Source organism: Chrysemys picta, chromosome 7, assembly GCF_011386835.1.
Source record: "Chrysemys picta bellii isolate R12L10 chromosome 7, ASM1138683v2, whole genome shotgun sequence".
Taxonomy (NCBI): Eukaryota; Metazoa; Chordata; order Testudines; family Emydidae; genus Chrysemys; species Chrysemys picta.
Window position 1 is genome coordinate 101,845,095 of NC_088797.1, and position 24,442 is coordinate 101,869,536.

Consider the following 24,442-nt stretch of genomic DNA (forward strand, 5'->3'; position numbering starts at 1 on the left):
GTTCACTATCATGGGGCTTATTTTTTTCTATAGCAAGTTTCTTGCTGGAGCCTAGAGACAGGTAATGGTACATAGATCTGACATGAGATTCTGAAAACACTCACTGACTTTATCTGAATGTACTTTTGGGAATAGTCTTCAAAATACAGGTGGTATTTGGCCACCGGTGCCTGCCTGCAGTATTTCTTAACAGCTGCCTCTTCTTATTCTAACATCAGAAGCTGCAGAATGGCGACCTCTGTTGAGGAGCTGATGAAAAGATAGAAGTACTTACAGAGTCTTTCTTCAGCCTTGGCTCACACCATGGATTTGGACAATTCAATTCAATATGGATTCGGGCTGTGCTCTGTACTTAGGCCTGGAATACACCTAAAACTTAGGTTGGCCTAGTTCTATTGCTCAAGGCAGTGAAAAATTTCACACCCTATGCAACACAATTAGGTTGACCTAATCTGCACTGTAGTCGCGGCTGAGTGGATAGAAAAATTCTTTAATCAACCTAGCTACTTTCTCTCGAGGGCGTGAATTTACTACAATTACAAAAAAAAACAACAACACCTTCTGTCATGATCATGTGAATGTTACAGTGTTACAGCGGTGTAGCTGCAAAGCTGCAGCTGTGGCACTGTTTTGGTTGTCGTGTAGACAAACACTTAGGTCAAAATGTGAAGTCACTGGATAAGATGAATGTTGAGCTCAGTCTATATGTGAAGCTAAATATGCATTCAATCCCAATATGAATCTTCCCAGCCATAAGGTCTGCACAGCCTTTTCAGTATTCCCACCCCTAAAAATCTGCTAAATCCCACACTTTTAGGGATAGGAATTACATAAAGTTTCAGGTTTTTGCCAATAATAGTGGGGTGACTTGCCCCAAAATGATCAGCCTCCATGCATAGGATTAAGCTCATGATCATTTGACTACACCAGATTTTAGTTTTCCAATCAAAGGGTATATCAATGTGGAGTTCTCCATAAACAAGGGCAGGATAATTGTCTTAATAATATGATCAACAATTATGAGCTAGACATAAGAATACACAGGATAAATTTAAGTGTCATCACATATTCTAGATTAATGGAAAATACCTCTTCCAAGTCATCATCAGGAGTGCAAGGAGTTTGATCTGTTCTGTCAGTTTGATACGAGATAGAAGAACCATCAGACTCCAGAGAAGCTTCTTCATCATAGCCAAAAAATGTCTCCACAACCGGCTTCTGACCAAATGACAATGTGTAAGTGCAGATGAACAATGCAAATAAACCTTACAATATGGCATAGCCAGCTGAGCCCCTTGAAATGTCTGAAAAACCCTCTGATGGGTATCTCCAGTAATTCTGAAGCAGAGTTTGGCTTAAACAGAAAATTTGTATTCTAAACTTTGTACTCTGCTTCAGCATACAGTGATATGCTTTTCAAAGTGTGGTTTTAATGAACTCTCTCAGGGGAAAATGAATTGTTCTCATACTAAAATATCAGGAGAGTTTCCAATGTGTTACTTATTTCTAAATACAGAAGTTGCTTCATTATAAATTTATGTTGAACTTTTTTCAGACCATCCATAATGTTCTAGTAAAACTGTATGTTGCTTTAATTTGCTGAGTGGATTATTTTATTTGTTATTTGGAAGCATGGAGTTCTCTCTTACAAGTATTTTGTCATATTTATTTTATTTAGTTTGCTTCAAATTTTAGGCAGGAGGCAGTTCTTTAGCCACATCATCCATTCCCCCATCCATCTGTATGGATACACACCAGCACATCCGTAGCCTCATACAATTAGTCTGGGATTTGTTTGGCCCACAGTAGTTAGGGATAAAACACAAGGGCCACTGCTCTGACTTACACCTTCTGTAACCCCACTGAAGCTTTGACCCTTCACGTAGGGTATAGTTTACTACTAATTCAGCTCCTTGACATTTCACCCTCTCCAACCACTGCACAAGTACATTAATTATCCCTCAGACAGACTCTGTAATTAACATTTCCTTCTTCCAGTTCACTGAGCACTAATTGTAATGCTGCTATTGCTTCTGACCAATAATTTTTGTGCATTTTGCTAAATTTTATAATGAATTATTTACATCTTACATACCCATTTTTAGGCACTGTTGTAAAAAAATGAGTTAACTTAAGGATTTTCTAATTCACAGGAGCTGTCTACTCTTTACACAAATTGTCACTTGTTATTGAGTTCCTGAGGGATGCTCACATGATACACAGTACAGTTTACATATTAAAGCACACATATTCAAAAGCAAACAATGTGTAGTTTAAACAGTTCACTTCCTATAGCACATGCATTATATATCACTAATGAATATTACCAACATCAAGGGTGAAATTGGGGGTGAGAAAGGTGATGTTGTTCTTCCATCCTCCACCCACAAAATCAATTCACACATTCTTGTTTTAGATCAGGGCCGCCCAGAGGATTCCGGGGGCCTGGGGTCTTCGGCGGTGGGTCCCAAGGCGGAAGGACCGCCTGCCGCAGGTCTTCGGGACACTGCGATGGCAGGTCCCGGAGCGGAGGGACCCCCCACTGCCGAATTGACGCTGAAGACCTGGAGCGGAAGAAGCTCTGGGGGTCTGGGCCCCGCGAGAGTTTTCCGGGGCCCCGGAGCGAGTGAAGGACCCCACTCCAGGGCCCCGAAAAACTCTTGTGGGGGCCCTTGCGGGGCCCAGGGCCTGGGGCAAATTGCCCCACTTGCCCCCCACTCTGGGCGGCCCTGTTTTAGATGACCACAAAAATCTATTTAGGATTGCTCTTAAACTGCTTGATCTAAATCTAAGCCTCAAAAGTCACTTCTAATTGGGAGAGTCAATGTTTGCTTGCTGAACCCTAGATCCTTAAGGTGAAATCCTCTCTCCATTGAAGTCAATGGGACTTTTCCCATTGCCCTCAGTAGAGCCAGCATGTACCCTTGCTGCCAGACTTTGAGAGTTGATGACCATTTGTATGGACCATTGATATCACTAAGCAAGACGTTGTGCTCATCAGCTCTATACAAATAAATATAGATTTAAACTTTTTTTTTTTACCTTAGGGAGTTTTGTCATTTTCTTCCTTTGTTTCCTATACCTTAAAAGCTTATCCCGTTCCTGGAAAAATGAATTAGATACATTTGTTAGCTAATGTCAGTGTTTTATCTTCTAATTGCTCTGTGTAAATGTTTGCATTATCCTTCAAATTGAGAAAAATTTGAAAAAGTAGTTTCAGTATCAGCCATTGCATAGTAATGCAATGAGAAATAGGCAATTTTTCATCAATCAAGTGCTAACTGCTCTCCAAAATACTGCAAGTTTGCAGTAAGAACATATCAGTTGTATGAGTATATAGATGAAAATCCTGACAACTAAGGAGAACTGATTGCTCCATCCTACACACTGTAATAGGGGCTCCATGGGCAGAACACTCATTGAATTCTGTGTTATAGTGCTCTTCTGATAGATGGAATATCCTGGCAGTATTGATATGCAGGGGTAAATACTGTTCGTGGATGTGTGCATGGCTTCTATTATTTTCAAAAGAAACCGTGGGGCACTTGTCATCTGCCCCAACTGTAGAAAATTCAGGCCTGATTTTCAAAAGGGCTGAGCTTACGTAACTTCAGTTGACCTTAACAGGAACTATGGGTGCTCAGCACCTCTGAAGATCAGGGTTTAGCTTTTTCTGTTATCAGGAAGTATTTTTAGTCAGTGGCTATTATCAAAGATCTAATACTAGTGGTACTGAATTTTAACACAATATGAAAAACGTTTTGTTCTGGGTGGTTAACAAAGAAAAGCCCCAATATTGATAAAACATTATCCTCCAGCTCGTTCATTTCCTAACAGGAGTCAAAACATATTATGGGATAGATTGATCACATATTCTTATTGCTGCTGACATCATCACCACTAATGGAGATTGTCCAATCAGAAAACTAGTGCTAATAGTTTTATGAATGGCAGAATAGAATATAAATCACCTTTCCTTAGCTTCATTGGCTTTGTTGTGCTGACAGCAGTGAAAACAGACTTTTGTCAATAAAAGTTAGCAGATGTGACTTGCACGCAATAAATGCTCATCTACAATAGCAAAAGGGATCCTTATCTGATAGCAATGGGTCCCACTGCACAGGTTCTCAATACACCAGTATGGATAGGACAAAATGATTTTCAGGCCCATTGTAGAAAGCATGACTGCAGCTTGGTGGAAACTGTCCCTCTGGGTTTTCATCTCAGGAAGCAGCTCTGTATTTTAAGGGGCAACAGAACCCCAGTATTGAGGCTGCCAAGTGGATGCACTAATTGGTGCACTGTCTGGGCAACTGCCCATGATGACTTTTTAGGCTGTGCTGTCTTTCCATATATCCCACTGGTGAAAGGGAAGTTGAAACTGTTTTCCAGTATCACAATCCTGTTCCCACCCCAAGGAATTTCTGCTGCTAGGGTCCTCATTGATAGAGGTTAAATCTAGCCTCTGAATATAAAGTAAATTCATAACAAACTTTGAAACACTTCATTAATACAAGAGAATACAAGATGTTGCAGCTGGCCTGCATGATCTCAAAGAACCACTGCCTAAAATACACAGAAAGGAACATAGTGAAATTAAATATATGCCTTACTTACTATTACGCTCTTCACATAGCCAGCAGTTTCAAGAGTCTAATAAAAATAAGTAGAGAATGTAATTAAGTGCAAGGGTATATACATTTTGTTTGCTTTCTACTTAATTGCACAGCCTGTTTCCACCCTTTTTAAAAAAAAAAAAAGTCTGAATTATTTTAGTTATAATACAAGACACAAGAAATCTTTCATTTATTCAGGAAACTCCCCCACAATGGATGTGACAATGCTGGCAAGTTAGAACATTCCATTCTGTGTGGCTAACATCCTGTGGTCGTGCCACTTTAAAGCTGTAATCAGTATTGCAATAGAATGTTATTTAACTGGATTCTGCAGTCCATACCTAGGTTTAACGCTCATTCGCTGTAACTGGAATTTTTCCATAGTAAGGACTAAGGACTGGGATCTTTTAAAGCCAAATCATCCCCTTCAACACTGCCTGTAGAGGGGATAAAACCTGGTGGATCCAGGAGGAGGGATGTGGAAGTGTGGAGGAGTGCTGCCTTTACATTATATTGCTCTTTCCCTGAGGAGGAGGGGCTGAGCCAGGAAAACACTCGTTGTCTATGGAATAAACACTCCTCAACCCAGTGGGATTCCTCATGTGAAATTTATATTGACTTGAAATTCCCTAATATCCCTGCCCAAAGTGAAAAACTGAGTAAAAACTCACTGAATTTACAATCCCCAAAGCAGCATTAGCTCATGTAGATGACCTATGGTCCACAGTTGTTATAGAACTGGCTTTGGGATGTTTAAGAAAAATCTGCATAGTGTTTTTTTAAAAAAAATTACTATGAAGCTTGCTTAAGGATCCATTCATGATTTCATTTTCTACACCAAACACCTGTGGTCTGCAGCCTCAACTTTACTGATCACAAGAAGCATTATTAAAAGGAAATTATTAAAAGGAAAACAAATTATAAAAGATTTAAGCATCTTAAAATAAGCCCGAAACATTGGAAAATATTCCCTTTCATGAGTCTCCTGTTTTTAGGCCTGATCTTGTTCCCATTAAAATCAGAGAGAATTTTCCCATTGACTTTAATGGGAATAGGATCTGGCCATTAGTGTGTTTCCAAGAAAGCTCAGAAAATCTGAAAGAAGCTCCTTTATACAAATGCTGAGCTGAGTGAAGGGGATCTTTCAAATAATGTTCCACATTTTACTTTAAGTTCAGTTCCGTTATAAAGGGAAGCCCATGGAAATCATCACCGTATGTTTGTTGACAACACAAGCTGTTCCTGTTTGCTTGGTGTTTTCTTTTCTTTTGCTATGACCAAGAGCACTAGGAAGGCGGTGCTATTTGATTACCTTAGAGAGTTCATCTATGATATTTTGCTGTTCAATAATTTGTAGCCTCAGAAATTCAACTTCTCTTTCTTCTTGACTCTGGTCAAGGTCATTTAAAGAGCTTGGTCTCCTTATTATCCCAGCCCTTTGTCTCTGAAAAAAAAAACCCACAGAACAAAATTGCAAATGTCTTTTAAAAGTCTTTGCCAAAGCACAGCATATAATCCTTCCCTTTTACAATCAAAAAGAAGAACAGGAGGACTTGTGGCACCTTAGAGACTAACAAATTTATTAGAGCATAAGCTTTCGTGGACTACAGCCCACTTCTTCGGATGCATATATATGTATGCATCCGAAGAAGTGGGCTGTAGTCCACGAAAGCTTATGCTCTAATAAATTTGTTAGTCTCTAAGGTGCCACAAGTCCTCCTGTTCTTCTTTTTGCGGATACAGACTAACACGGCTGCTACTCTGAAACCTTTTACAATCAGTAATTCATCTAGGCTATTTGCTAAACTGATGGTGATTCTCTCTCTATCTCTCCCGCTCTGCCTGCCCCCCATCAAACAATATATCTAGGTTGGGATTCTAGCTCCTCAGGCTAGAAAAAGCTAGAAGCTAGGACATCAGGAAGGCATCATGCTCATAGTCACCAGAGAGGAAAGTCAGTCTCGTGCACCATCTGGTAGCCCACTGAGGACTTTGATTAACATCAGTCTTGGAAAAGACAGTCTGTTCAGCTTTATATTGCTGAAGGAGGAATTTAAAGATGTGGCAAAAGGAATCCTAAATGGAGGTTAATTCTTATCTTCAGCAAGACTGGATCTAGAGAGTGTGAGAGCAACTGAACTTTAATAAAAAAGTGTTTTGGTCCTGCTGAATGCATGTCATCTCTCACTTACTCAATTACCATTAATGTTCAACTTTAAACATAAACAACTAAAAATATTGAGTGACTGGTGCAAATTTCCAAATCACCGCAAAGCAATTGTGATACGAAAATCACAATTTAAGCGAGATAATTTGCATCCATATTCTCCTGAGCACTACTGAGCAGTCAGCTGGATCAAAATATAGGCATTTTACTATAGCTCAGAATTTGGAAAAAAATAAATAAATAAAAAGCAAAAGTAAAACATTTGCTGAACTAGGATATCAATGCCTGAAAAGCAAACTCTTTCTTGATCACTTTCTCACTGTATAACTGGAACGTCATCTGTTAATAAACAAAAGCCATAAGTCACTTATTTTATATAACATAATACCAGAAAAAACACTTAGAAAAATGAAAACACTTGTTTAATAATCTGCAAGCTTGTGATGATATTTTTGTTAAATATCTGATTTCCTCAAACCTGTATATATTAAGTTATTTGCTCTTCTTACAGATGACAGTGACAAGGGGAAACCTACCATTTCTATGTTCTCTTGAGTTACAAATTTTAATTTATTTTCCATTCGACGTAAGGCATGGGATAAATCTTCATTCTTCCTACTGAGACGCTTATTTTTGTCCAGGAGAGGTTTATACTGACTTTCTGCTTCTCTTAGACGTTTTAACTAAAATATTAAAAAAATGCATTACGCAGTATAGCTATTTCCATTTATCACTTTAAGACATATTGATAGAATTTATTACAACTAAAGTCATTTTACTACCACAGTCATATAATTCACTTCCAATTTTGAAAAATGCAAAGCAGTGTCATCTTGGATTCCTAGGTTATGTTCCTATCTCTGCCAGTGACTCACCGTGAGAACTTGGGCAAGACGCTTGACCTCTTTGACCCTTCACCCATATACCCACCCCCCTCCCTGCCTACACACACAAACCCTTCATTCACATATCCAATCAAGTACTGGGGGTACAGGAAAAAACATGCAACAGGGCCAGGGGCGATATGACAGCAGCAGTTTTTAAAATCAGGTCCCCTCCAATTTCTGCTAACTTGGGGCCTGATCCAAAGCCTACTGAAATCAATGGAAAAACTACCATTGATATCAGTGAACTTTAGATCATGTCCTCAAGGCACTCCATCAAACTGTCTTCTGCTGATCACATGAAGGTGCAGGGATTCAACTGTATCTGTCAATTTGATTTACCTATCTAGGTTCTTACATGGCACCTGTCACTCAACATTATGAATACAGGCATAAACCATTTTCATTTCCCTCTCCTTCTTCTGGACTTTGGGTATATTTTGTTTGTTCCTTTGTGTTGTTATTGTGGGACAGTTCTTCTCTCTGTCCCCCAACAGGCCAGAGGAGAGAAACCTGGGTTAGAGATGTCAACTTTCGCCCACCAGGGTGGAGTGGGAAGGGCAGGGGCAGGAAGGGTTCAGAAATTCTTCTTTCCCCTCCTCATATCAGAGGTCATTGGAGAGGATGTCATCACAGGATTGCACTCCCTCCCCTCAGTGGGCAGGGAGTGGCTCAGCCTGGCAACTCTGGGCATTGGATGCTTGGGAGAGTGAACAGGAGGCAAGATCTGCACTCTGCTTGCTGTGCCACTTCTAGTACTGGACCATACAGAACAAGCTGAGCACATATCAGTTCAGGCTCAGCCCAGAAGCCCCTGTTGGGCACTAAGTTATAACTAAATTATAACAAGGTGACTCTTTGACAATGCCTCTTCCAAGAGTTTTAATAAGTTCGTTAGAAGTTAAAAAAACAACAACAAAACCTGTAGCAACCTGAGACTTTTTCTAACTCTAAAACTGTCAATCCTTCATGAGTAAAAGCCCAGTGTAAGCCTGAGTCTCTTTAAAGGGCATAGTGTGAGCACACCGCAGAGAAAAATATACCCCTACCTAATTAAAGGTTCCACTGAAAAAAAATGCCAACTAATATTTACTTAAAAATAAAATTGTTTTATGAACTAATCATATTGTGGACAATGTTATGTTATTGTATGGAATACTACCAGGCATAAAGGAAAGAGAGAAGCAGGGTTAGCAATTTTCTAATCTAATATGGACGCTATATGTAACCCCAGATTACACTTTTGAATTGCTGGTCTAATATTCTCCATAATTCAGTCTATATGGAGTTTTCCTGCATGGCACCAGTACTGTAAAATACATTCTGTGTTTGACAGCATACATACCATTAACTAGCAAATCTTTAAACAGCATTCTTGCATTTCAAACACACAGCGGACCAAATTCAGCCCTACTGTAATTCCATTGCAGCCTATGAAGTCATACCAGAGATGACACACGATGTTCTATACACGGTGTTCTCAGTTTCAGTAAACCTAATATGTTCCATGTTGTGCACTGTGTATTTTTAACTCAATAGAGATTAGATTCTACAAGTATGGGCAACCAATAAGACAGAGCAAATAGTTTTGGGTAATAAGGGCCTATATCAATCTTCTCCCAAAACCTGAACCAAACCTAATCCTGAATCCAAAGTTGTTCTTTTTTAGGCTTTCATATCTGCCCTCCGCCCATCAATTTTGTATGTCACTTAATTGCCTGGAAAGAGCAGTGGAAGTGCCAAAACAGGAACATGGCATCTACTCTACAGGATCGGGGCATTGGTTCATCATCTCTGAAATCCAAACTATGACAGTGGCAAATGCCTGATGCTTCAGAAGAAGGGGGGGAATCCATAATACACCTGACCAATTTTGCCATGTCATACAAAGGGAGAGGACAGTGTGGGGTGGGGCGAGCTGACCAGGATTTGAGATTTGATTAGCTCTTTACATGAGACAGGCATGGCTACAGCTGAATGGTTGGTTTTAAAATTACCCCTTTATATCAAGCTAGAGTACTTGATTCTGTGACCCTCCAATAGTGAATTTTATGGTGATAAATGTTTCTCATGGTGTTTTCTGCCAGGTGGGAAGCACCTCCAAGAAGCTGTGCATTTTTGCTCCCACTTTCACAAATTCAAGAGCCTCCATTCTGCTCTTCAGGTCTTCCATGCTGCCTGGATAATGTCCCCATTCACTCTCTGGGGATCAACTGAGAGCTGATACTACATAATGAATCTTCCAAAGCAGATGTTCTTCTCTTACTCTGTGAATATGTTCTGCAACAGTTACCATATGAACCACGATAAAGGAGTTTAATGTTGTCTCTAGTGAGTGTCCACCTGCCAGTGCAAATTCTGATATGCATTCATTTCCTAAAATGTAATGATAGTTCTTACTTACAAGCTCATTTCTTTCTTCTGACAGCAATGCATTCCGATCTTCTAGTTTCCGGATGATTGCACTTAGCTCAGCAATTTTAAGTTGGAAACGCCGGGCATCTTTTTCATCCAGCTGCTGTTCCTAAAACAAAGACCAACTGCAAATAACTGTTCATAAGATCAAACTTTTACAAAGACACCAACTTTTGTTCTTGTCTGAATCCAACTATTTCTAACCTATTACACAGGAGAATGTAATCTGTGCCTTAGTACGGGGATTCTCAACTGTTTTCTTCCTGAGGCCCCTCAACATGCTATAAAAACTCTACAGCCCACCAGTGCTACAACAACTGCTTTTCTGCATATAAAAGCCAGGACCAGCATTAAGGGATAGCAAGGAGGACAATTCCCTGGACTCCACGCCACAGGGGTCTCTGCAAAGCTAAGTTGCTCAGGCTTTGGCTTCAGCCCCCGGTGGCAGGGCTGGGAGCCCCGGGCTTCTGCCCCACACAGCGGGGATTCAGCTTTCCCATTTCTCCCCTGGGCCCCAGCAAGTCTAACACTGGCCGTGCTTGGCGGCCCCCCTGAAACCTGCTCGTGGCCTGCCAGGTGCCCCAGGCCCCTGGTTGAGAACCACTGCCTTAGAACTGAAAACTGCAAGATGAGACCAACAGAAAATTGAAGGAGCAGAAATGTAAGAAAGTATGCAAATGCAAAAGTATGTATATGCAAATACAGAATCACAAATGTTAAACTTGGAAACATGAAAGACAAAAATTGAAAACTAAGGCAATGTTTCCAATATATGCCACTGTTGAACTGAGTATTTCAGACATGTGACTCACTATAAGTAGTCTGTTAAAGGCAAATTTATATTTATAAATACTGAAAAATAAATGTAGGAAATCCATGCAATGATACCATTGCATAGGTTTCTCTTCTATGAAGTTGTGGCCCTACTTTAGCTTCTAATGGGTCAGTTATAAAGGTTTATGGTTTAATCGACCAAAAAGTGAAAATGTTTAAATCAAATTGTAAATGAATACAAATATAAGAAGACATGTTTTTATTTTTCTAAATCAGAAAGCAGTTACATTATATTTACAAAAGTTATAGGATTTTTTTTCTTTCACTAGCATTATTCTAATGTTTGATAAAACTTAAGTACAGAACTTTAATCAGAGCAAGCAAATTAAAGTCCATGATCCTAATGGAACTTTCAGAAGTTCTAGGATTCCTCATTCAACAGGTGCAGGAGAGGCTCAGAATAAAGAATAAAAAAGATTTTTTTGTTTGTGTTTTCTATTATCTATACTTTTACTGAGAAAATTAAGAACCATTGCAAAATAAATCTTGATGAGAATCAACAATGAAAAAAGTTAACATATGTCGCAGACATATGAAGTCAGTTAACTGAACGTTTTTACTATTAGCAAATTAATGCAGAAGCAGGAAGGTGGCATAGTTACATAGAAAGCCAATATAAAAAGGTGACTAAAATTTAATGCCATAGGATATTGCATAATATGAAAGAAACAGTGGAGAATAGGTTAGTAGGTATTTAGTTCACTTCCTAGACCACTGGTTGAAAGCAAAAGCACTTAGCAGCATGTAAATATTAATAATAGAGATGTTCTAGTCCGACTGCAGTACCCTGTAAGCTTGCATGCTGTTGGTTACACACACTACCTTTACTGATTTCCCTTTGTAAATTGTTCTTTTACATTTGCTTACAACACATAGTGTTAGTAGACTGGAAAACTAGCACACACACACACACACACACACACACACACACATTACTAGAAAAGCATTTGCATAATTTGTCAGCAGATACTATGCCACACTGTCAAATTAAAGCAGGTGTTTGAAGTATGATACATTTTAAAAAATTGAATATTTCACCTTGCTAACAAAAACCAAACTAAACCGAAAAAGCAAAAGCTTTCCCATGATCAGATTTGATTCTAGTTTTAAAGATCCCGCTATTGAATTGCCGCATTAAAGGAAATCTCCTTGGTTTGCTCTGTACTGCTATGGGAAAGCTGTTGCTTAAAATGTGCACTCATCAAGATTTTGTCATTTTTTGTTTGCTTGTTTAGGTGAAACCACGTGAAAGTGCTTACGGGGCTTCCTGAATGATCTGAAGCGTCTCCTGCACCACTTGCATAAGGAAGTTCCCGTTTGGGGCTGCTCAGATGCCGATCAGACTCTTTGATCTGGGAAAGTTGTTCATCTAAAGCCTCCTTTTGGAGCTGAAGTCTCTGAGCATGCCCGGCTTGAACCCCTAACTCTCTTTCCAGCACGTAGACTGCTCTGTCTTTAAATTTTATCTCCTCCATCTACAAGGAGAACAAAATACAATCACACAAGCATGCATGTTACAGGTCTCTGGTTACCATGGAAACTGGCAGCATCACACTAGCACAGCATCTTGGACTGTACCCAATGGCAACCATATCACAGTCAGTTTCACAGATTTGACATTCCTTAACACAAAAAACAACACCCTTTGGAAAATAAAATAGCAATGAGTGTTCGACAATGGCCATATGAACAGAATTGCTTAATAGCTTCAGTAATTATTTCTATACTTTTAACTACTTTGGGAGCCATCCAGCAGAAATGATCATTTTGCACCAAGAGTTTCTCAGCTACTGTATCTATTTATTGTTATTGAATTATTAGTATCAGGTCCCAGGTGCTTTGAATTAGAGATGGTCCAAATCAATGCTCAAAAACCCACCCAAACTTTGCAGAGCAAATGGTTTGGAATTTATATCTGGTTGCTAATTCAAGAGCTGGACCCTACCTGAATGCTGGGCTGACCCTGGACATGAAACAACCAAATTTTGGGATTGGAGGAAGGCCAAAAGATTAAAACCCCAAAATTTGGAATTTTGACAGTTACAGTCTTATTTACTTTAAGGATCTGAATTTTACCTTTGTGCAGAAGACCAACCATGCATTGCTTAATAAATAATAATTCTCCAAGAGCAGCCTAAATAGTCTTTTTGTGATTGTGATAATATACACTACTGTAATAGAACTACAGCATCTTCACCAGTTAGATTGCACCAACATCCAGTACATGTGGAAATACAAGATACTACATTCACAAGTTACATGGTTGTCAAATATACTTGTAGATAATGAATCAGTGTGGAAAAAAATTAATCACGTCAACTTCCTAAAGCAACCATATTGTTCCTAAGTTCAGACACCATATTATATATGTGTGTGTGTGTGTATAATCTTTGTAGTACTTTAAATACTCCTGAAACGCTACACATTTAAATGAAACAAGCAGCTTTTTTAACAGTGAGCTGTTCATAGACAGAATGCCTTCCCCTTAATGGGACAGACAGTAAGAACTGGGCAGTCTACTGTTTTTGTTTTGTTTTTTATAGGATTGTTCCCAAACACAGATAAAAATGGAGGAATTAATTAGCCGAATATTTCATTGAATTAATTTGCTTTAAATGATTAATATCATGGTCAAACACAGGACTAAGACAAAAAAAACAAAAAACAGTTTTTCTTAAGTTATATCTGTTTCAAAGTGATTCTTGTTCATAAGAATGATTAGTACTGGACTCAGTTTTACAATCCTTAGCACCAGTATCCACACAAAGATAATATCAGACATTTAAGATTGTGAAGCAGATTGATGCAAATAAGGAAATTCAGAGTCAAGGCTGGCATTCCCTCCATAGCAATCCTGTTGTGCCTAAATACTGTAGCTGATGCAATACATAACACCACATATGGCACACCATCCCTAGTACCTAAGATCACACTATGACCTAAAGGCTAGATTTTTAAAGGTATTTATGCACCTAACTCCTACTTCCAGACTTTTCATACTGTGTAGGGAATATCTACTGTCTGGTTATTGTTTAGCAGAGCTGTGTGTAATATGTACACAAAACTGCAAATCTACTTGCATTGAGCCTGGGGCTAAAGATGCTACATGTGAAATTATGGCCCCACTGAAGTTTTGCCAATGACTTCAGTGGAGTCAGGATTTCACCCTATGTGTTTCAGAACCTCAGTCCAGTATTTGAAAATTCAGTTGGGAAGCTGAGCACAATCCATCCCCTAGCTGCTCTCCTTCCTCAGAAGCCCCAGTTAAGGTATCTATGATGAGAAGGAGAGGAATATATATCTATTAGTCTTGCAATGGCAATCATCTTGTCCACTGATTATTTTCAAAATACAGTCTCCTATTGTGCAGACTCTGGGATAAGAGCAGCAAAGTACACAACACTCAATTTTCATTATCTGAAAGTACTAGCAGCACCTGCAGTAACAATGGAGGGATATGTGCTCTATCTAAAGTATTCACAATTCCTCACCGGCTTTGCACATCCTAAAATAAAAACAATAAACCCATAAGTGGGATCTACACTATTATAGGAAGTAAATACAGAGTCTAATTGAAGAAAAACAAGTATTGTTTGTAAACTACCTTTGTGAAAAGGACATGTAAAAATTAAATACGTGCATGTATGATATTTTTCTATGCAAAAGTTAGTCTCCTTTGAAAACTGAGGAAATAAAATACATTTTGTGTACTACTTTATTAAAGATGCTTTAAAATAGTGAATTCCTAGGAATGCAGCAATCTACTAAAGTTTGCCTCATAACAAAGAGATGTCTGATGAACTCTTCCCATGGCATGCACTATCAAACAGTAAACTAAGAGACTTTAAATGAAAAATATCTATATAGCCAAACTCTCACCTATGTGAACACAAAGAAATTCTGTAACACAGACATTTTCAATTAAGAAAAACATGAAATTACAAAAGATTCAACAAAATAATTATATTCTAGTAAGCTTTTGATTTTTGCAAAAAAAAAAAAAAGGACTAAATCTTAGCTTAGTGAAGAAATAAGAGAACATTAATATTCACATCTCTCCTATCTGTTTAAGTTCATAGTTATGGATTAAATACAATGTTCTTATATTTACAGTTCATTGTTAAACATAAATATATTCATATAATTTTATAGCAGCAAAATGTATTGAATAAATGAAGAAAGCATTTTTAAAAGATTATTTTACAGGGTTTTTTTCTTCACAGCATTAATAACATTAAGGTGCTGTTAAAAAAGAAAATTATTTGCCACTCACTGAAAGATCTTTGTGAATTTCCAGGTGTGTGTCCAAAACAAAGCTATTGCACACAGTTGTTTCATTACTCTACATAGAAACAATGAAGTGCCTTCGATTAATGTGGCTACCTTCCTTATATTTGTATCTGGTTGCTTTAGATAAGAGGACTACTTGTGAAACAATGTCAATGAATATATATGAGCACAGTATCCAATCGTCTAAAGGAGAATGTCTTGCTTACCAGTGTGGATATTCCCACTTTATTTTTAGCAGGCTGTCTCCACCTAGAATGAATTTTTATGCCGAAGTGCTAATTAATAAACAGCCAGTGCGCATAGCTACTGCCAATTATGCAAATGTAAAGGCATGAAAAGTTGGGTCCCACCATCCCTTGTGCTAGCAAATAAAATTTCTAATATTATTTTTCATCAAACTGATTTCAAACCCTATGACCTGATCTCTAGGGCAATATAAAAATCAATATGTAAGCTTCAATGCTGTCGAAATTTCCTCTTGTAATGTTCACAGGGCATTTATAGCTCTGCAGTCTCCATAAGCATCATTAACATGACTGTAAACAGCAGAAGTCTGCTTTTGAAGCTTCGTATGTCTATGCTCAAAAAGCCAAAGCTATTCCCAGAAAAAGGTTTTAAATGCAAATGAGAAAATCCTTGCCAAAGAAGAGGCTGTTACATGACAAACATTTCCCCATAGGCAGCATGTCAGAGCAAGCAATTAGAATGTTTAAAATAATCTGCATTAGCGATCAGTTTCCGAAGTTCTGGTGAATGAGCTGTCAATCATTTATTAGTGGAACAGTAACTAAAAGAAAGGGGATCTCTTCTCAAGTCAGTCTCTCTGACCTTTTGGGGATGCACACTTGCACTCTGACAGAAGGAGAGACCCAGGGAACATCTCTCTATGCAATAGCACTTACCGTCATTCAATTTTCCTTCATATTCCTTCTTTCAACATGAAGATTTTCTCAGTGTTTTGAAATACATTAATATATTTGCCTCTTTGGATCTTTTCTAATGTTTGTCACTACAGAGGAGTAGCTAACCACTTTATGTCCTTGTCAAACTAATTGCACTGGAGGGAATAAATCAGAACATTGTACCAGTATTACACACTTGTATACTATGTTTTATATTTTATAAATTGATTGGGTGTGACAGTCTCCCAGTGAAGGGACACTGTCAACTAGTCGAAGTCCAAAATGTTAATTAACTCCTGCTAAATATTCGAAGCACATCTAAGCCGAGCATATGTGCTGTATCAACCCAACATTGATTTCAGTCATTCAGTCCATTCACTTATGAATAGATGATCGCAACACAGCAGATGCAGTGGGAGACAAGCAGTGAAAGGGTGATTATGTTGTTGATGATGAAATATCCTTCCATCTTCCTAAATAGCTTGAAAAATTCACACTCCAGATCCAATACAACAACAACAACAAAAACTATAGTGTCTGTTTACTGATTTCATTTTTCATATGTATTTATTTTGCCTGGCATCCATCCATGTAGCATCTGCACACAATCCATATGTTAATGCAAAATTGAATTAAATCAAACTGGTGCTGGATGAACAGCACCCCTTCCTCGACTGCCTAACCAATCATATGTAACTCAGAACTGGTCCATGGGCAAGCAAATGCCAAATGGACAAAGTTCACTCTCAAGGTGAGTAAACTTCTAGTGAAAGTTTACCAGAAACACTCTGCCTACTATCCCCGAAGTGCACATCTGGGGAATGTGAGCAAAAGCACTCAAACATCATAGGTTACACTTTATAAAACAGGCTACATTTGTGCCTGCAATTCACAGCTGCTAAGTTTTGTACATCTTCGTATGTGACATTTCTCAACAGTGAAAAATGTCAGATTTCCCTCCCAGGTGCCCCTATCAATAGCAGCAGGCTTGGGGCAGGCAGGAGCATATTGCCTGCAGACTTCAGAAGCCAGGGGGAGGTGGAGAGAACAAGGGGCAGACACGTATGCTGGGGAAACCAGGGATGACCAAGGTAGTAATGATTAAGGCACTGGACTGGGACTTGGGTGATCTGGGTTCCCAGTTCTGCTAGTTCTGTGAGCACTGGGCCAACTTTCTTGGTGTCTCAGTTCCCTGTAAAATGGGGATAATAATCCCTCCATTCTCTCTCATCGATTTTGATTGTAAGCTCTTCAGGGCTGGAACTGTTCTTCCAATGTTTATATAGTACATAGCACAATGGGTCTCTGATCACAGCAGGGGCCTCTTGGTGTTACCATCACAGAAACAGAAGCATACTATGATTGTTGGGAGAGCCATGGGCAGCCTCTTATTCTGCCCCTATGCCTATTGGCCTCTGAAATTTTGTCCCTTTCCAATCCCTGCTCCCCCATTCTATTCCTCTCTGCCCCTACTCCAAGCCTGTCCCTCAGTCTCCCCCTCATTTCCCTACCAGCCATCGCCACCTCCTCTTGCTCCCTGAAGGCTCCATGCTGCAGTCAGCACAGATAGCAGAAAAATGAAAGGCCACCTGTCTGCCTGAAGCCAGGCTCTCCATGACCCTGGGGAGAGCAATGACAGCCGGCTCTCCCACAACCTGTTAAATGTGGCATACTTCAACTGCAATAAAGGCAAGCTTGGGGGTGGAGAATCTTTCATGCCTAAAACCCTACATTTGTCCATGCACATGTGGAAAGCCCATTTGCATACATAAATACAAGGGATAGTTTTTCTTTTGTATGCACAAAAATCTGTGGGCCAGATTCTCAAAACTGAATTGACATAGCTTCGATGAATCTAATGAAGATGAGTCCAATTTACACCATTTGAGGATATGGCCTTCTGTGTGCAGAATTACAGGCACTGATGAAGAGGGCAAGATAAAGCCCACTTTGAACATGTGGCCCTAAATGCTAAAGTTTAGTTTGAATTTGTAATAAAATCAACTGTAAGATTTTACTTTTTAAAATATAACAATGTATTTACAGAAAAATAATTTTGTAAAGCAGAATTTAACTCTTATTCAGAAAGAGAAGGGAAAAAAAAAAGATTGCCTTATGTATTTGGGTCCTTGGGGAATATTTTTATACATGTAGTACAGAGATCGGCAACCTTTGGCATGTGGCCCGCCGGTTTGTTTACCTGCCGTGTCCGCAGGTTCGGCCAATCACAGCTCCCACTGGCTGCAGTTCGCCGCTCCAGGCCAATGGGGGCTGCGGGAAGCAGCGTGGGCTGTGGGATATACTGGCCACCACTTCCCGCAGCCCCCATTGGCCTGGAGCGGCGAACCGCGGCCACTGGGAGCTGCAATCCGCTGAACCTGCGGATGCGGCAGGTAAACAAACTGGCCCTGCCCGCCAGGGGGCTTACCCTGGCGAGCCGCGTGCCAAAGGTTGCCGATCTCTGATGTTGTATATCACATATGTGAAGGTGCTTGCTAGGTGATAAACTCCAGAGCACTGTGATAAGTGAATTTATCATGTGCCTTTGACCACTTCACCAATAGTCTGCTCACTAATCCACCTCCATGGCTTGTTCTAACATTCTGAACCCCAGAGCAGCTTCAACCAGCAGCCAGTATTTTTTCATCAACCTTTGCTTCCTAAATGTAATTTTTTCCACCTGTACCCGGCAGAATGGAGTCCTACACCAGTAACAGCTTTTCTGTGCATATACATGTCACAACTTGCAATTATCACACAGCCTGCAGCTCTAGAAATGGGAGTTTTCATCATTGCCACGAAGAGATACTCATCTTCCAATGGGAGCCAGCGCTAGCCCTATATGGTCTAAAGGTAATAGACTGTAACACAGTGATATTTTTATATGCAGAAAAGGAACATTAGACCAGTTTTAGAAGTTTTATGGGATTTAGGAACCCTGTGCAGTTGACTCATTGTAGCTAAGGCTGGCTTTACAGGAGGAGGGATATGAAAAATAAAACTTTAATAACATTGTTCTTAAAACTGTCTGAAACATTTGTAAAAACAGTTTTTCTACAATATTTGTGGCATATCACAGTAAATGATGGTTCACTCTCAGGGACAAGTTAGGGGCAGCCTTTGGTCGGTTCTAACTAGAATTGGCTGGAACGCAGTCTTCCTATTAGAAGAATCCACTGGCCCAGAAGAGCTGGAGCACAGTATGTTACAAATCAGGGCAAATGCACCTGTATTTCCCCTCAATGGTCCAGCAAGGGCACCCACTCACAGGTTTCTAGCTGTTCCCGCTCATGGGTGGAGATCTGCTTCTCTCTCCCTGGTCAGGATATGTCCAGGCTGCACAGTACCCTGCCTTCTCCGTGTATTTCCCAGAAAACAGAGTTTGTCTAAACAGACCTGTCTGATTTCTCTTCAGAAACTAGTGATTGCTACAGATATAAGGTACTTTCTTTCTAAGCAAGCCCTACTTTATTCTGAAGGTAAAAGCAATACAGCAAAAACATATTAAAAATAGAAAAAACCTACACACATGCTAATAAGCTTCCCAAACATGGATTCTGGCAGGCCCAGTCCTTCCAACCCTACCCTAAGGATTGGGGCCCTCCATTTGCTGGATCAGGAAGAAGGCCCTGAGTCTGTCTAAACTCGGGCTTTTTATCCAAAAGTCTTCTCTTTGTCTGTTGATCTCTGGGGAATCCAGTTTGAACTAGTTATGCATATCTTTCCACGGGGGTGGCTTCTTTAGGCAAATTCATTCAAGTTGCAGCATTGCCAATCACCCCTTACTGTTCTTCTATTTACCTTTTGCATAGAAATACATACAATTCTACAATACGATATACACAATTGCATTTTACTACAATTTGCCCCCAAACTATTAACTTAATTTACTAAAATTTAACTTAATTCAGTAAAGTTCATTCAGGATATTGCAGGAAATTGTCAGTCCGTCACATAGCATACTCCAGAAGTTCCCACTTCTGCGCTTTCCTATACCTCTGAAATGACCACTGTTAAGAGTTTCATGTAAAGAGCTGCACACAAGAAGCCATTTGCCATGCACAACCAGCAGAGGCTTTATTAGCCTACAAAACCTAGGAACACTGTTGTAGATTTCTGAGTGCTACATACGGTCATCTTATGTATTAATTATTTGTGTGTGTGTGTGTGTGTGTGTGTGTATCTTTCATAAAGCATTCCTTTCGCAATCACTACACAAGGTGTGAGCAGAAGCAGGTAGTTTTCTATGCCATCCAGAGATTCCCTTATGCAAAACTTATGACAGGGCAGCTTTCCATTCCCTTTCTGTTGCCAAAATGATGGAAAGGGAATGTAGCAGGGGCCAGGATCTGGCCCAGTATTGATGCCAACAGATTCTTAACTATCAGAGCTAGGTAAATATTACAAAACAGTGTTTGTGACCACTTGTTGAAACTCCTATTCAATTGGATCATGTTTTGTTCCTTTGTAATTCACTATTTGGGAACACCCACATGAAAGGGGTTTATCTGTTTGAATGATGGGAAAAAATCTACAAGCAAACAACAATGTTCACATTTATACACACACACACACACACACACACACACATATATATATGGACTGGTATCACTATTTGTTATTCACTACTCATCATTTGAATTTTACAATGTTGAAGTTATCCTATTATTATTTACCATTTGATTTAAGTGACCATCACACTGAAATAATGAATGGCCAAAACTTAGTTTGAGAACAAACCCTAAGCTGATAATTGTTCATCTGATCTATCAAATGGATAGATGTGAATAACAAATACATTAATAGAAATATGGATCAAACTGCAAACAGGAAAAATGAGCTATATTTTCAATTAATATTATTCATAATTAATAATTTGACCAGCTCTGACTATAAGAAGCCTGATGGAGATGTCATTAAACCGAGAAATCACCTTTACTACTGCACATGGGAATTTTTAAACCAGCATGTCTTCCATTCTTTTCTTACTTACAAATAAGGGACTGAGTCAATCAACAGTAAAATGGGCAATTGAAGGATTTTTGCTTCCTACTCTACTCACCTGACACTTTGCTTTAACGCCCACATTTCTTCAATATGTTATCGCTTCCTAGGGAAAGTGAGAAGTGTCAGACGCATGTGTCTGTAAACATGTAGTGCTTGGTAAGCAACAAGATTTTTGCCTTTTTTGCCTATGTTGCTAGAGCATCTCTATAAGAAGCAGGGATATTTGGAACACTGCATGATCCTACACTGGTGGGCTATTCATCTTTTAAATGGTCACTGTCAACAACAGGTTTCAGAGTAGCAGCCGTATTAGTCTGTATCCGCAAAAAGAGACTAACAAATTTATTAGAGCATAAGCTTTCGTGGACTACAGCCCACTTCTTCGGATGCATATAGAATGGAACATATATTGAGGAGATATATATACACACATACAGAGAGCATGAACAGGAGGGAGTTGTCTTACCAACTCTGAGAGGCCAATTAAGTAAGAGAAAAAAAAACTGTCAACAACAGTAATTTTTAAAAATCTGGTCCATAGTATAGTCCCCTTTAAACAGTCTATCCTGTTATTTATCACTTATCTTTTCTGACCAACATACATCTCATATGAAACCTACACTGACATTACATTATCTTGGATTTTAGTCCCTACTGTGCATAAACTGCAATCCAACTAATCTGATAATGTTAACATAACTAATGGGCCCATTTTTCCTTGATATGCATCATGCATGTATAACTCCCATTAATGTTAACAGAAAATGTGCATGTACTGGAGGGAGACTAGACCCTAAGAATGTAATTGAAGCCACCTTGGTAGTATTTTATGATATTTAGAGAGCCACAAATTAAAAAATAAAAATCAAGTTTATTAAATAATTACAAGTTCTTTAAGAGGACATTGTTCATATGCCTACTTGTTACAATATGACATGTGATTTTCAACTTTCATAACTGTACTTAAGCTAGTGAACCCGGGACAGCTTGACTGTGCTAAAGTTGTGCTTCTCTGGAGATCATCACATACAAACCTTCCAGACATAAATAGCTCATGCCATATGTTCAAAAAGAAAAAAAAATATCATGGGTTTAGGAGCTACAATTTTCACTCGATTAAACAGATAAAATAATGTTCTATGTGACCAAAACCTCTTCCCATTTCTTTAAATGTGGGACACATTCTTTTAACATTTTTCATAAGGACAGACAATAGCAGTGGAAGAGGACTTTGATGAAATGCATTATGACAGACATGAAAAATCACAGAAACTAGAAGTGTGATCAGAGATCACATACCAGATGCTAAGTTGGGGTGATAAAAGCTGCTTTAAATTCTGTTGTATCCAGCGGGAAAGAGAAGTTACTGAGTGATGATTTGTAAAACCATATGTAAAATCCCAGTTTTACAAAATCACATTTTGTATTATTTTCAAAACAGATGTCACATTTTAAAAATAATAAGCCCTGTGCATTAGAACTTCCTTGACACAAGAAATGGAGTCAATGTCATCATCTGCTCTCTGAAGACTTCCGCCTCCAGCAAATGCTTTTCTTCTAAAATACTCAATTTAAGTTCAACACTTACAAATAAAATTTTATTTTCCAGTCAGTGTTTGCCCTTTGATGTTGAAATGCACTTGTGAGCTCAATCTTATTTCAGCTGTAAATGGAATCTCTTTTATGTGACCATGGAATTTATATTGGATTTATGTACGTCTGCAGCCATACCATCAAGGCTGTGATCTCATTTAGTCTTACAAGCTAAAAAAAGCTGGTAAATCCGTGGTTTCGGTCCTCCATGAAAAATCCATTACTTATATAGTGATAAGGGGCGAAAATAGCCAGTGCAATTTTAGGCTATATACTAGACACATTTAATTGTTCCTAACCATATGGGCCTAATTGTACTCTTTGTAGGAGTAGAAAGTAGCACACCAGGTGAATCAGGGTTAGATTGCAAAGGAAGGTCAGCTTGATGCTCGAATTACAAAGTGATGTTCTAAGACCCAAGGCAAGAGGTTAGAGTAGATGATCATGATTAAGGCTACGTTTTAGTCACGGGTATTTTTAGTAAAATTCATGGACAGGTCATGGGCCATGAATTTTTGTTTTCTGCCCATGACCTGTCCATGACTTTACTATATACACCTGACGAAATCTTGGAGGGGAGGAGTGGCCCAGGGTGCCGCGGGTGCAGGGGGGGGGTGCTTGTGGCGGGAGCAGACCAGGGGTGCCAGGGGTCCTTGTGGGGGTGGTAGGCAGTGGCCCGCTAGTGATGGGGGGGCGGCATGCGGCCCAGGAACCCCACGGGTGTTGGGGGAGAGGGACGGCGCGTGGCCCAGGAACCCTGCAGGTGCTGGAGGGAGGGGTTGGCGGGCTCCATACCTGGCTGTGTGTGCTGCCTCTGCCCCGAGTGCCAGCTCTGCAGCTCCCATTGGCTGGGAACCATGGCCAATGGGAGCTGCGGGGTGGTGCCTGTGGGTGGAGGTGGTGCGCAGAACCAGCTGCTAGGAGCTGAAGGAGGGCGATGTTGCCATGTCTGGGGAGCCCCCCACCAAGGTAAGCACCACCCAGAGCCCTACTCCCTCCCATGCCTCACCAGCTGCTCAGGTGGCCCCTGGGCCAGCCTCATTGGCCGCTGCAGAAGTCCCAGAACGTTATGGAATCTGTGACTTTCGTGACCTCCATGACAAACTCGCAGCCTTAATCATGATGGTCCTTTCTGGCCATAAAGGATATTAATCTATGAATCAGGTGTCGCTTGGCAAAGCAATGATTAAACGTGATGTGATAACCATGGGCATATACAAATATCAAAGAAGTAAACAGAAGAGAAGATCATTTTTAGCATGGTTCAAGAAAGTATAAGTAAGAGTAATGGGATGTTGTTGAGTAAAGGAAAAATTTCTAACAGTATGGTTATGTTGTAGAAATTGTAATAATCTCCCAAAAGAGGCAGTAAAAGACTGCTCACTTAGGACATTTAATAGTAGATCAGAAAATGCCTATTTGAAAATCCATCACATGGGGATAGAAAAGATGGCTGCTAGGTCTGATCCATCTCTAGTTGCTACTGGCTTCTGAAAAATAAAATTATGACATTACATGTTACTAGTATAAAAATCTGAAATTAAATGTTTAAGAAACATTTTGACTCTGTGTGCAAAGTAACGTATACATTATATTCTAGCAATATTGTCTGATGGGCACAATTTGCCTGCAGGTAATCAGCACTGAGTTATTAACATCTGATCTAATTAGAAGTGCTCAAATACCAGAGATAAAAGTCATAACTTCCTGACTCTTTCATATAAAATGCCTGAG

At 39.5% G+C, this 24,442-nt stretch overlaps 1 protein-coding gene across 33 annotated transcripts in view; it reads right to left on the minus strand.

Annotated features, from left to right (window-relative positions):
• JAKMIP3 (Janus kinase and microtubule interacting protein 3) overlaps positions 1-24,442 on the minus strand; it is a 158,506-nt gene that overhangs the window by 33,513 nt on the left and 100,551 nt on the right. For 13 of the 33 annotated variants that reach the window (XM_065552149.1, XM_065552157.1, XM_065552148.1 and 10 more), the window contains 7 exons: positions 12,176-12,391; positions 10,072-10,191; positions 7,320-7,466; positions 5,929-6,060; positions 4,618-4,653; positions 3,043-3,102; positions 1,090-1,218 (listed from right to left, as the gene is read on the minus strand). In XM_065552149.1, coding sequence (XP_065408221.1) covers positions 1,090-1,218; positions 3,043-3,102; positions 4,618-4,653; positions 5,929-6,060; positions 7,320-7,466; positions 10,072-10,191; positions 12,176-12,391 — 840 coding nt within the window. The remainder of the gene's footprint in view (positions 1-1,089; positions 1,219-3,042; positions 3,103-4,617; positions 4,654-5,928; positions 6,061-7,319; positions 7,467-10,071; positions 10,192-12,175; positions 12,392-24,442) is intronic. The other 20 variants (XM_065552154.1, XM_065552156.1, XM_065552179.1 and 17 more) reach the window with 6 other exon arrangements.